We start from the raw sequence: 13,870 nt of genomic DNA on the forward strand, positions 1-13,870 counted from the left end.
TACTTAGCTGTCTAGTGCATGCGGCTTTCACTATTTGGCATCAAGTAATCCTATGTTATAGTTTCACTGGGTTGACACTTCATTTTTAGATATCCATTACGCTGCTCCTGGAATGATCCACAATGCTCTTCACTGAACCAGGGTTGAACACCTGGCTTGATGGTAATGGTAGAGTGGGGGATATGCAGGGTCATGAGGTTTCAGATTATGGTCGAATACAATCCCGCTGCTGTTAATGGCCCACAGTACCTCATGGATGCCAAGCTGAGTTGCTGGATCTGTTCAATATCTATCCCATTTAGCTGATATTGCCACACAACACAATAAAGGGTATCCTCAATGTGAAGACGGGATTTTGCCCCCACAAAGACTACACAGTAGTCATTCCAAGCTGTCCTGCCAAGGACAAATTCACCCATCCACCCAGAGTACATGTTGTACCCTTGTCACCCTCCATTTAGTATTAAACATGCAGGAGTACTGATTCATCTGCTGAAGTTGTAGATTTCTCCTTCCTAACATTATGGCATCAGGACCATTGAATTGGCATTTAGGCTACACTGGTGAAGCAGTACCAAGTAAAGATAAACAAAATATCATTACTATTAGTGGACAATGGTTTAACACCGAAGGTTTTATTGACTTTTTCAAAGCATGTGAAGCTACAGAATGCCCAAATTTGTAATGGTTTATTTGTCATAAAGTGCAACAATCAATACATTCTACATCTTTAAAAAAAAATCACAACGTAGATTTAAAATCAATATTTTCATCTGCTTTGGGCAAAACCTGCTGTTAATTGCAATAGTTCTGTTTCTGGAACCAGTCTGAAATTTGCAAGCTCACTCATTCATTTTCTGTTTAGCCAAAATATGCCCTGGCTTTAGAAAGAAATGGTTTGATGGAAAATAGAGGCTGGTGTCTATGGACAGTTGCACCCAGCTTAGTGGATGTGAGCAGTGTGGACTGAGTTTGCCAATTGTGAAACAATAACTTATTTTGATGAATCTTCCAAAATTTGAACAAGAACAGGCCCCACAGAATTAAAAATAAAACTTTGAAAAGATCATTTTGGGTTCTTAAAAATACTTTGATTCCAGGGTACAATGTAAATACAGCCTGTAAATAATTTCAAGTTATTCCCTTCCCTGTCTATCCAAGGTAAGAACATCCGCAGTAACTTGAAGCATAACCAGAGGCTGCATCTCCTCTTTTCTGACATCTCAAAAAAAATAGCAAATGTTTGTATAAGTTTCCATGATTTTAAATCTACCTAAATTAAATATTTTGATTTAAACACAAAAACATTCTAGGCTCTTTGAATTCCTATTACATAAGTATCACAAATCAGTGGAGATGTTGGGTTACATGAAAGCTCCAAAAGTCAGCAAACAGTAGAGTGATGCACAAAATTCTCAAGCAGTGCATTATTTCATCTTTTTTTTGTCACAAAGTCAATGAATGAGCTCTGTGTTCCCACAAGAACAGGACAGCAGTTTACACAAGGAGGTAATTCTCTGGCATCAAGTCATATAAATAAAAGGATTACTTATGTTTCTACAGTAAATGCTAGAACAGCAAGCTCGTTCATGCACAATGTAGCTATAGTTTCACCCAATAATCCATACAGAGATGTACACGTCAACTGATGGATGCATTTAGAATTGATGGTTTCAAGCTTCATGGCACAGGCACTAATTGAATTGAACCATAAATATATACTACACAGTGCTATTTTTCTGTCAGACAAAGCACACCACAATCTGTGACTGCTGGACACATTTGTCATTGTACTTCAATTAGATACATCGTCCCATCATATAGCACTAAGGAAAAATGGAGCCACAACAGAGAACCGGGAAAACACTCTTGGCTGTACCTAGAAACCATCAGCATTGGGCGTGCTCTGTGGAGGCATGAAGTCTTCACAAACAGATTAGACAGTTGTCCGGCACCTGGGGAAGATGGGGCCATTGAGGCCCTTAAGTCGGCTTTGCCTGACTAAAATAAAATGAAAATTTGTTAATTAAAATGCAAATTGAAAAAGTGTATACTTGTGATGAGGAGTATTAAACATGCATTAACTTAACTGGCTCCTGGCACTGGAAATATGAAGCATACGTCACAATTTTAAGAACACACTAAATTAGGGAACAGAGTGAGGGCGAAGTAAAATATTGTGTTATGACAGAACAAGTTGAGAAAGCTTTTGAAAAGGCACACAGGATCCTTGGCTTTACAAATAGAAGAATAAACTACAAAAGTAAGAAAGATGTCCTAAACCCTTATAAATATTGATTAGGACCCACCTAGAGCATTGTGCCCAATTCTAGGTATCGCTTTTTATGAAGGATGTCAAGGCCTTAAACAAGGTGCAGAAAGGTTTTACCAAAATGGAACAAGGGAAGAAAAAATTCAGTTACATGGAGAGATTAGAGAAACTGGGCTTGATCTCTTTCGGGCAGCGAAGGTTTAGGGGAGATTTGTTAGAGCTGTAAATAATGATGAGTAAATAATGTTTCCAATGGCAAAAGGCTTATTTAGAGGACACACGTTTGAAGGTAATTGGCAAAAGAACCAGTGAAAGGTTTCCAGGACTATTGGGAAAGAGCATGGGGATGTGAGACTTATTAAATAGTTTTCTCAGAGGGCTTGCACAGGCAGAATGAGCCGAGAGAGACAGAGTGGAAAGTGAATCATCTGCTTTGGCCTGCCTCACCCCCACCCCTCCCCCACACCCTGCCATTTCAGATTGTCAAATAAGTGCTGAAAGGACAATTAATGGGCACCCAGTGGGAGGGTGCCCAATTTGGAGTCTAGGCTGGGGCATCATGTGGCAGAGGGGTTATGATGTGAACAGGAGGTCCGACACGGCTCTAAATGTAAAGGCATCCTGCTCTCTCAATCTCTCTATATTTCTTATTGGAGGCTCCAAAAGTTAATATATGATGTTAAAAAACATGTAGTCACTGCTACCTTCAACAACAGAGGCTGCTGTTACATGCAGCTACAGTCCCAATGGCAAGCCTTTACTTCCACCTCTGCAATGCTTCCTCATAACTACCATAAAACACTCCCAAGCTTTTCTGATGATTTTCTAAGCATTGGTCTGGGCCCCAATCTGTGATAATCACCGGTTTGCCCCGGGGAGTATGGATGGGGGGTTCTGGTTATGGCAGAGAGCGGAGATTGAGAGAATGGGGGATACGTTCATAGAAGGGAGCTTTACGAGTATGAGGACGTTGGAGGAAAAGTTTGGGTTGGCGAGGGGTAACGAATTCAGCTATCTGCAGGTGCGAGACTTCCTTCGTAAACAGGTGTCAACCTTCCCGCTCCTATCACTAAGGGGGATTCAGGACAGGGCAGTTTCCAGAGGGTGGGTAGGAGAAGGGAGCGTCTCGGACATTTATAAGGAGCTTATGGGGTCGGAGGAGACGCAGACCGAGGAGCTGAAGCGCAAGTGGGAGGAGGAGATGGGAGGAGAGATAGAGGATGGTCTATGGGCGGACACGTTGAGTACAGTCAATGCGTCCGCATCGTGTGCCAGGCTCAGCCTGATATAATTTAAGGTTGTTCATCGGGCTCACATGACAGTGGCCCGGATGAGCAGGGGGCGGGGAGTAGTTTAGATTAGAGTAGGGGGTAAATAAGAGTGGGACCTGTACGAAAGGTAAATGGCTTTTGCACTATGTTTATGGTTTCATGTATATTGTTTATTTTGTTGTTGTTACTATACCAAAAATACGTCAATAAAATGTTTATTTTTTTAAAAATGATTTTCTACTTCAGATGTAAAAGTCTGAAGAAAATAAATGACACTGCATCACTCCCTCAGTTTAATTAGCTGTGCACTGTAGCAAAGGCAGCATTTTGCACCAGACACCAGACTACATTGAAGCAATCTATTTACAAAATGTTTTCAAACATTCAAATGTCCATAAATGGCCAAGAGCACTTTCAGCCAAGCCCCTCTGACCTCCAATTCTCTGCTGCCAGCATTGGAAACACTTACAACGGCATTTTCTTTTAACTGAAAACCACTCTGCATTAACCTCAAAGTAAATTCGTATTTATACTTAAAACAAAGTTTTGTACAAATCAAGGTGAGGTTTGTCAGTACGAAAGAATATTTTTGCAACCATCGCCAGTATCAACTACTACAGATTAGCAACAGACAGTCCTCATGCCATTTTTTCCCAGCAATATCCCTGAATTGGAACTTCAGGGAAAAGCACCCCTACTGTCCACCCAAGGGATTCTCATGGCTTCACCCCATACTGTTATGAGCCATTGCATGTGTCATCCTTTTCTTACTAAATAAATGTGGCTTGCACATTTCCCCGATTATAAATTGGATTCTTGGTGAATCTGTGCCTGGTGCTTGTGCGGTTAAGCCCTGACTGGTGGGGGCAGAACACATGCATTTACATGTGCACAACAAATATACGCAGAACTGTTCATTATTGGTTGGCAAATAGAGAATAGAAGGTAAGAAGCTAAGAGATAGGATTACTATTTCACAGTGAACATATCTGCACATAATTAGGCATTCTTTCTTTTCCACACATATAGAAAAATTACTAAAAATAAAGAAAAGTTAAATAAGAGCCTTACTTTGAAATGGGGGTAAGATTGTTTTTCAAACATCTGTGACTACCCACAAAATATGAAAACTTCCCCATGGAAGTGATGCTCAAGGTGAAGGAATATTCCCATTTTGTTCAAGTGGTTCCGTGGTGCAGATTATATTTATTAAATCATGTAGCACTGTTCACTTTATTTGCACCATTGGAATTATTTAACAGTACAGAATTCCTTGCGGAAGACACTTTTTGTACGGGAGTAGAGCATCAATTATTTTGAGTGCCCCTTCCCAACATAATGTGTGACTTGCTGGGGTGTTAGAAGCGAGCGGTCAATTAAAATTAGTGACCAGAAATGCTGCAAATCTGCCTGATCCCCTTTTTTAAAAATATTTTTATTAAAATATTTGTAAAATTTTATAACAAAAACAGAAAAAGAACAATAGGTATTAAACATTAACATAGTGCAGAAATAGATATTTCCCCAAATGGTTCTCTGCCTGATCCCCTTAAGCTGTCTCCAAATAGCGTTAGTCAGTGTTCAACGTTTGGTCTCCGAAACCTAACCCCAAAATCAAAGAAGCATGAGATTAGCAAGAAGACAGAATTATTTAGGAAAGGGCACTCTTCTGATATTGAGAGTCAGCTTTTAAACAGCTTGTGTAAGGAGAGGTGTGGTGATTCAAAATGATGTTTATTGCACATTTTTTTTTTCTCTACTAATTACCACGTTGAATGTGTGAATTTGCTCCCATTTGGGATCCATTTGCAGCCCATTATAAAGTTCACAGAGAAATCAAACATAGTTAACAATTTCTGAGTTGTGAAAAAGAACACCTTGAGGCAAAAGGAAGAACTTTCACTGCATCAGAGACAGAATTGCTAATTAATGCAATCACGTAAAAATATATATCCAGAACTATAAATTAGGAAGAGGAATTGTGTCAGCAAGGGAAAACAGGACAAAAAGCAGTGGAGGAAAAAGGAAGGGTGCGCTCAGTGAAGCGGAAAAGTTGGTGTAGATCCAGCAAGAAGGCAGTGCAAAGCACTGCTGTTTCAATTAAGGAGGCGACTACCAAAAAATACTATATACTTATATCTCCTCCAGTTCCAAAGCTGAGAATCTAGACCAGGAACCATCTGCTCGGTTAATGCGAGCTGCAACAAAAATTGGATTGATGAGAACACCTGCAAAATAAAATGCTGTAGAGAATCTTTAGAAACTCGTTAAGAATGCTGAATTGAATGCTTTCTTTCCTCTCAAATTTGCACGCCCGAACTATGTCATAATGGCATTGCTTCCTTTCGATAAAAATAATCCACTCCGTCCCCAAAAACTGCCCAGATTTTGTCTCGGAGGTTCCCCCAGAAACTGAAGACTCTTGTATTGTGTGACTGAAATATTGTTTTAATCAGTGACAACTGCATTTATACATAACTTAAACATAGCAAATATCTCGGAGAACAGGGGTCAGACCTGAGCAATCGTAGGCAATGGAATCTCTAAATACTTTTGCCCAGGCATTTTTGTAGCCTAGTTGTCATCCACTCTAACATAATTCGTTGCAGATCACAGCAGGAAAACTACTTTCTTCAGCTTGAAACATACTTGTTTTGAGGCACTGCTTGTTACACTCAGCAGTCTGACTCAAACTATCTCCACTCATAATTGATGAATTGCTGTCTAAACTTTCAAAATCAGGTAAATGTCAAAAGTAAATAGATGTGATTTAAGAATCTGTGCAAACATTTCTTCCACAAGGGTATCATTAAAAGCTCTGAAGGAGGGTCATAAGGACTTGAAATGCTAACTCTGCTTCTCTCTTCACAGATGCTGTCAAACCTGCTGATTTTCTGTTTTGATTTCAGATTTCCAGCGCCTGCAGTATTTTGCCTTTATATTATTACCCAAACCAAATGAATGAGTTAGAAACATAGAAAATAGGAGCAGGAGGAGACTTTACCACAAGACGGCAGTCTGGGCTGTGTCACCATCTGATTTAGTAACTAATGGAGTATTTTCAAGATACATAGCAAATGAAAACTTTATTTAAACACATTTAAAATGGTTCTGTAATTCTTTTCAGTCATTTAATTTTCCCTTCAACTTTCAGCTGACTTGGGGCATGATCTACTGGCCTTATTGAGCCCGGCTCGGGACATGATAAGGCTGTTAAATCTCACGAGAGGCCTCACATGAGATTAGCGACCCCTTGTTCTCGCAAGGTTTGGCGATCTGGATCTCGCCCTCAATGAGCCTTGCCTTGGACACCCTGCCATGGTGCCAGTTAGCACTGGTTTCCACAAATGTGGACCAGGCGTTAGGGCACTTGGGGGTCTCCCAGCTGATCGGAGCCACCCAGGTGGTAAGGCTTTGGGAGAGTGGTACCCTGGCACTACCAATGACACCTGGCGATGCCACCCTGGCCTGATGGCACTGCCAGGCTGGCATGATCAGTGTCAGGGTGCCAGGCCAGCAGTGCCAAGGTGCCAGGTTGGCCATACCAGGTTGGGGCACCATTTTAAAATTGCATTGGATCTCACTAGTGCAGGAAATGAGTCTAAGTCTGGCCTTGGCCTTCTTCACCAAGGCCCCAAAAACAGAATCCCGTTTGGTAGCTGGGTCATTTGCAGGGCTACAAGTGCAGGGAAATACCCTGCTAAGTGCACCCAACCAGGTTTCTTTTTTTAAATTAAATCGTGCCCTTGATCCTACTTGCTGAAACTTGCTCTTGAATCTCCATCTACTTTTAAATACCTACTCAAATCTATCTATTCAACTGTATCTTTGTTTGCCTCTCCCAGCTTTCGCACTTCAGTTTGGTAACATTTCTCTCCTCTGGGATGTGTTTTTATTTCTCTCCTCTGGGATATGTTTCTATGCTTATAATATAAATGTGTGTGTTGTTGCTGTTTGAGAAGATTCCCTGTGCCACATATTGCTTCTGTTTGAGAGGACAGACTGAAGACTTCCACTCAGTTACACAGGGTTCTGACAGAGTACTGTCCAGTAACTCCCCTTCTGCTTTTCTCTCCCTTCTTGTGGGAGATGTCTGTTTTCTGCTTAATAATTCCTGCAGCTGCACAGTTGGGATCTGGAATTCACCAGAGGAGGATCCATGGATGGAAATCTGCACTCCAACTGCTTTCAAAGCTTTTTCACCAAGAGAATTATTGGCATCAATTACAAGTCACTTTTACAATTACAAGGCCATTATAAGTCCAAATTGTACAGAAATGTGAGTAATTTGTTTAAAACAAAGCCTGAGGCACTTCTCAGTGACTTAACAATTAAATAACTGGGCGGCACAGTGGCACAGTGGTTAGCACTGCTGCCTCACGGCACCAAAGGCCTGGATTCAATCCCGGCCCGGGTCACTGTCCATGTGGAGTTTGCACATTCTCACCCCCACCCTAAAAGATGTGCAGGGTAGGCGAATTGGCCACACTAAATTGCCCCTTAATTGAGAAAAAAACAATTGGGTACTCTAAATTTATGGGGGGAAAAAATGACAGAATTGCATTAAAAGTTCAATTGACAATTTACATTAAGGAGAATCTGGATCGCTAAAGTAATTCATTTGAATTTCTCTTAGTGAAATAGTAAATAAATGGTTAGCCTATGACAGTTTAAACAACCTTTTGTAAAATAAGCCTGATTAGTACTGATTCCAATTTACAAATGGCAAGTGGTGTTAAAAGATTCTTTGGTACTTTACAATGCAACATCATATGGTCCAGATACTAAAATCATGGAATCGCTACAGTGCAGAAAGAGGCCATTCAGCCCATTGAGTCTGCACCGACCCTTCGAATGAGCACACTACCCACGTCCACTCCCCTGTCCATCCTCGTAACCACATAACGTAACCTGCACACTAAGGGACAATTCATCATGGCCAATCCGCCAAACCTGCACATCTTTGGACTGTGGGAGGAAATCGGAGCACCCGGAGGAAACCCACGCAGACATGGGCAGGACGTACAAACTCAACACAGTCACCCAAGGCTGGAATTGAACCTGGGTGCTTGGTGCTGTGAGGTAGCAGTGCTAACCACTGTGCCATCCCCGTAAAATGTTTTACAATCTGTAAAAGCTATAACAAAAATTCGACATACATCTTCTGAATGTATCCGAGAGAATCATTGGTGCGACAATGGCAGTCTCCTTACCAAGGTCATTGTTGCTCATCACTGCATTAGATGCCCGAAGCCTTGGGCCTTGCTGGGTAAAATGATAGCCAAACTTCAATACGGCTGGATTCTGTTCCAACATATTTGCAATTTCCATTTCCACTTTATTACCCAGCTGCTGACACTGTCAATAAAGAAAAGAAATGCATCATATACAAGAACACCTGTGGTAAACCACTGTTAGTATATTATATGTACTGTGGTAAATTGTTACTGTACGACATGCATTGTGGTGAACCACTGCCTGATGGCTCCGCCTCCCCTCGGGCTCGGTATAAAGGTGGCTGACCCCTGGCCCTGCCCCAGTTCGGGATCAGAGGCCAGGAGGCTTTCTGTTTAGCTTATTAAGGCCTCAGTTTCGTCTGTCATAATATCCACTCATGTATATAATGAGATGCAGACAGGCAGTGATTGACACACAGGGTGACCAATGAACACACAACACAGAACATCACATGGAAGTTAAAGGCCAGGACAGACAGAGTTGTCATCTCTGGTTTGTTGCCGGTGCCACGTGATAGCGAGGCTAGGAATAGGGAGAGAGTGCAGTTGAACACGTGGCTGCAGGAATGGTGTAGGAGGGAGGGCTTCAGGTATTTGGATAATTGGAGCGCATTCTGGGGAAGGTGGGACCTGTACAAGCAGGACGGGTTGCATCTGAACCAGAGGGGCAGCAATATCCTGGGGGGGAGGTTTTCTAGTACTCTTCGGGAGGGTTTAAACTAATTTGGCAGGGGAATGGGAACCGGATCTGTAGTCCAGCAAATAAGGTAGACGATAGTCAGGACGCCAAAGCACATAGTGATGCAGTGGGGAAGGTAACAATGACAAAGGAGAGTACTTGCAGGCAAGGAGATGGGTTGAAGTGTGTATACTTTAATGCAAGAAGCATCAGGAATAAGGTGGGTGAACTTAAGGCATGGATCTGTACTTGGGACTACGATGTGGTGGCCATCACAGAAACTTGGATAGAAGAGGGGCAGAAATGGTTGTTGGAGGTCCCTGGTTATAGATGTTTCAACAAGATTAGGGAGGATGGTAAAAGAGGTGGGGGGGGTGGCATTGTTAATTAGAGATAGTATAACAGCTGCAGAAAGGCAGTTCGAGGGGGATGTGCCTACTGAGGTAATATGGGTTGAAGTTAGAAATAGGAAAGGAGCAGTCACCTTGTTGGGAGTTTTCTATAGGCCCCCCAATAGCAGCAGAGATGTGGAGGAACAGATTGGGAAACAGATTTTGGAAAGGTGCAGAAGTCACAGGGTAGTAGTCATGGGCGACTTCAACTTCCCAAACATTGAGTGGAAACTCTTTAGATCAAATAGTTTGGATGGGGTAGTGTTTGTGCAGTGTGTCCAGGAAGCTTTTCTAACACAGTATGTAGATTGTCCGACCAGAGGGGAGGCCATATTGGATTTAGTACTTGGTAATGAACCAGGGCAGGTGATAGATTTGTTAGTGGGGGAGCATTTTGGAGGTAGTGACCACAATTCTGTGACTTTCACTTTAGTAATGGAGAGGGATAGGTGCGAGCAACAGGGCAAGGTTTATAATTGGGGGAAGGGTAAATACAATGCTGTCAGACAAGAATTGAAGTGCAGAAGTTGGGAACATAGGCTGTCAGGGAAGGACACAAGTGAAATGTGGAACTTGTTCAAGGAACAGGTACTGCGTGTCTTTGATATGTATGTCCCTGTCAGGCAGGGAAGAGATGGTCGAGTGAGGGAACCATGGTTGACAAGAGAGGTTGAATGGCTTGTTAAGAGGAAGAAGGAGACTTATGTAAGGCTGAAGAAACAAGGTTCAGACAGGGCGCTGGAGGGATACAAGATAGCCAGGAGGGAACTGAAGAAAGGGATTAGGAGAGCTAAGAGAGGGCATGAAAAATCTTTGGCGGGTAGGATCAAGGAAAACCCCAAGGCCTTTTACACATATGTGAGAAATATGAGAATGACTAGAGCGAGGGTAGGTCCGATTAAGGACAGTAGCGGGAGATTGTGTATTGAGTCTGAAGAGATAGGAGAGGTCTTGAACAAGTATTTTTCTTCAGTATTTACAAACGAGAGGGGCCATATTGTTGGAGAGGACAGCGTGAAGCAGACTGATAAGCTTGAGGAGATACTTGTCAGGAAGGAAGATGTGTTGCGCGTTTTGAAAAACTTGAGGATAGACAAGTCCCCCGGGCCTGACGGGATATATCCAAGGATTCTATGGGAAGCAAGAAATGAAATTGCAGAGCTGTTGGCAATGATCTTTTCGTCCTCGCTGTCAACAGGGGTGGTACCAGAGGATTGGAGAGTGGCGAATGTCATGCCCCTGTTCAAAAAAGGGAATAGGGATAACCCTGGGAATTACAGGCCAGTTAGTCTTACTTCGGTGGTAGGCAAAGTAATGGAAAGGGTACTGAGGGATAGGATTTCTGAGCATCTGGAAAGGCATTGCTTGATTAGGGATAGTCAGCACGGATTTGTGAGGGGTAGGTCTTGCCTTACAAGTCTTATTGAATTCTTTGAGGAGGTGACCAAGCATGTGGATGAAGGTAAAGCAGTGGATGTAGTGTACATGGATTTTAGTAAGGCATTTGATAAGGTTCCCCATGGTAGGCTTATGCAGAAAGTAAGGAGGCATGGGATAGTGGGAAATTTGGCCAGTTGGATAACAAACTGGCTAACCGATAGAAGACAGAGAGTTGTGGTGGATGGCAAATATTCAGCCTGGAGCCCAGTTATCAGTGGCGTACCGCAGGGATCAGTTCTGGGTCCTCTGCTGTTTGTGATTTTCATTAACGACTTGGATGAGGGAGTTGAAGGGTGGGTCAGTAAATTTGCAGATGATACGAAGATTGGTGGAGTTGTGGATAGTGAGGAGGGCTGTTGTCGGCTTCAAAGAGACATAGATAGAATGCAGAGCTGGGCTGAGAAGTGGCAGATGGAGTTTAACCCTGACAAGTGTGAGGTTGTCCATTTTGGAAGGACAAATCTGAATGCGGAATACAGGGTTAATGGTAGGGTTCTTGGCAATGTGGAGGAGCAGAGAGATCTTGGGGTCTATGTTCATAGTTCTTTGAAAGTTGCCACTCAAGTGGATAGAGCTGTGAAGAAGGCCTATGGTGTGCTAGCGTTCATTAGCAGAGGGATTGAATTTAAGAGCCGTGAGGTGATGATGCAGCTGTACAAAACCTTGGTCAGGCCACATTTGGAGTACTGTGTGCAGTTCTGGTCACCTCATTTTAGGAAGGATGTGGAAGCTTTGGAAAAGGTGCAAAGGAGATTTACCAGGATGTTGCCTGGAATGGAGAGTAGGTCATACGAGGAAAGGTTGAGGGTGCTAGGCCTTTTCTCATTAGAACGGAGAAGGATGAGGGGCGACTTGATAGAGGTTTATAAGATGATCAGGGGAATAGATAGAGTAGACAGTCAGAGACTTTTTCCCCGGGTGGAACACACCATTACAAGGGGACATAAATTTAAGATAAATGGTGGAAGATATAGAGGGGATGTCAGAGGTAGGTTCTTTACCCAGACAGTAGTGGGGGCATGGAATGCACTGCCTGTGGTAGTAGTTGAGTCGGAAAATTTATGGACCTTCAAGCGGCTATTGGATAGGTACTTGGATTAGGGTAGAATAAGGGAGTGTAGGTTAACTTCTTAAGGGCAGCATGGTAGCATTGTGGATAGCACAATTGCTTCACAGCTCCAGGGTCCCAAGTTCGATTTCGACTTGGGTCACTGTCTGTGTGGAGTCTGCACATCCTCCCCGTGACTGCGTGGGTTTCCTCCGGGTACTCCGGTTTCCTCCCACAGTCCAAAGATGTGCAGGTTGGGTGGATTGGCCATGAAAAATTGTCCAAAATTCTATGATTAACCTAGGACAAAAGTTCGGCGCAACATCGTGGGCCGAAGGGCCTGTTCTGTGCTGTATTTCTCTATAAAGCCCACAGGGCATTAAGACTCCCGTTCTTTTCGGAACCCAGATACTGAGACAGTCAGAGTGCACAAGTTAGTGGGCACTATTGCCATGTGGTAGCTAGTAAGTTTGGTTGAGCCAGTAGGAGGTCATCAGTAGGATTAGTAGACACAGCTGAACATGTACAGCAGTTCATAGTTAAATAAAACAGTGTTGGATCATCTTCGGTGTCAGACGTTTGTTTCTAGCTTCCCTGCATCCAGTTGCAGTCGACGTTGAACCAACCTGCCTAACACATCATCGTCCATTATTGGTCTTGTGATTCATTGATGGCACATCAACACCTTTAATGTAGGAAAAACTGTGCAGAGTGTAACAGACAGACAGTGACAGAAGTTGCAAAGCTGTTTCATTGAGACAGGCAACGGGACAGCCTATAGATTGGGAGTGGTCCATGAAAGAATCTCCATCTCCAGTGAGACTCAGTGGTTGTCACATCAACAGGAAATCTGCCTCTTAAATGGTATTAAAAGATTCTGCAGTCATAATATGACATTAAAATACCCATCTTACCTGATTGTCAATTTTAAGTTCAACCAATGAGTTGTTGTACTGGAGAGCTTTAACTAGAGCCAGGATTCCATTGCCAGTGATAAAGTTGGACTCCACATTCAAACACTTCACTGTTTTGTTAACCTTCAGCATTTCTGCAAAGGCCTTGAAAGGGAGCAAAGCATGCACAAAGATATCACGGAATCAGAAAGAATGACATTGTTGAATAGCAACACAGTATAAAATCTCCTTTAATATAGGTTCTTTATTTCTATGACCAGAGCTGTTGTAACAAATCTCCCTATTTACTTTTTAAACATTTGCTGTTCATCCAATTTAACTCTTAGCCTGATTGTTTACATCTTCTGTGACACTGAAATTGACTATTGTAGAAGTCTAACTGGGGAGAGTAGCATTGTTGCTGAATGTTAATAAGGCATATCCTTGTAGTTGGAAAGGAATTTCCAGCAATATTCTGGCTGGAAAAGAACTCCCATTAATATAGTCGCTCGGGCATGTTTAGATTTATTAAGGAACGTCAGTGCAGATTAAAGGTAAATTGTGCTTAACCAATCTGATTGCGTCTTTTTAAATCAGTAACAGTGATGGCTGATGTGATCAATAGGGCCATGCCTTCC

At 42.6% G+C, this 13,870-nt stretch overlaps 1 protein-coding gene across 5 annotated transcripts in view; it reads right to left on the reverse strand.

The window, feature by feature from the left end:
• Window positions 1-614: 614 nt before the first annotated feature.
• tmod1 (tropomodulin 1) overlaps window positions 615-13,870 on the reverse strand; it is a 142,776-nt gene continuing 129,520 nt past the window's right edge. For 3 of the 5 annotated variants that reach the window (XM_038804588.1, XM_038804592.1, XM_038804587.1), the window contains 3 exons: window positions 13,254-13,397; window positions 8,703-8,901; window positions 615-2,001 (listed from right to left, as the gene is read on the reverse strand). In XM_038804588.1, coding sequence (XP_038660516.1) covers window positions 1,937-2,001; window positions 8,703-8,901; window positions 13,254-13,397 — 408 coding nt within the window. In that variant the 3' untranslated portion in view covers window positions 615-1,936. Of the gene's footprint in view, window positions 2,002-5,676; window positions 5,742-8,702; window positions 8,902-13,253; window positions 13,398-13,870 lie in introns of all 5 variants that reach the window. The other 2 variants (XM_038804591.1, XM_038804590.1) reach the window with 2 other exon arrangements.

This window comes from Scyliorhinus canicula, chromosome 8, assembly GCF_902713615.1.
Source record: "Scyliorhinus canicula chromosome 8, sScyCan1.1, whole genome shotgun sequence".
NCBI classification, from domain to species: domain Eukaryota; kingdom Metazoa; phylum Chordata; class Chondrichthyes; order Carcharhiniformes; family Scyliorhinidae; genus Scyliorhinus; species Scyliorhinus canicula.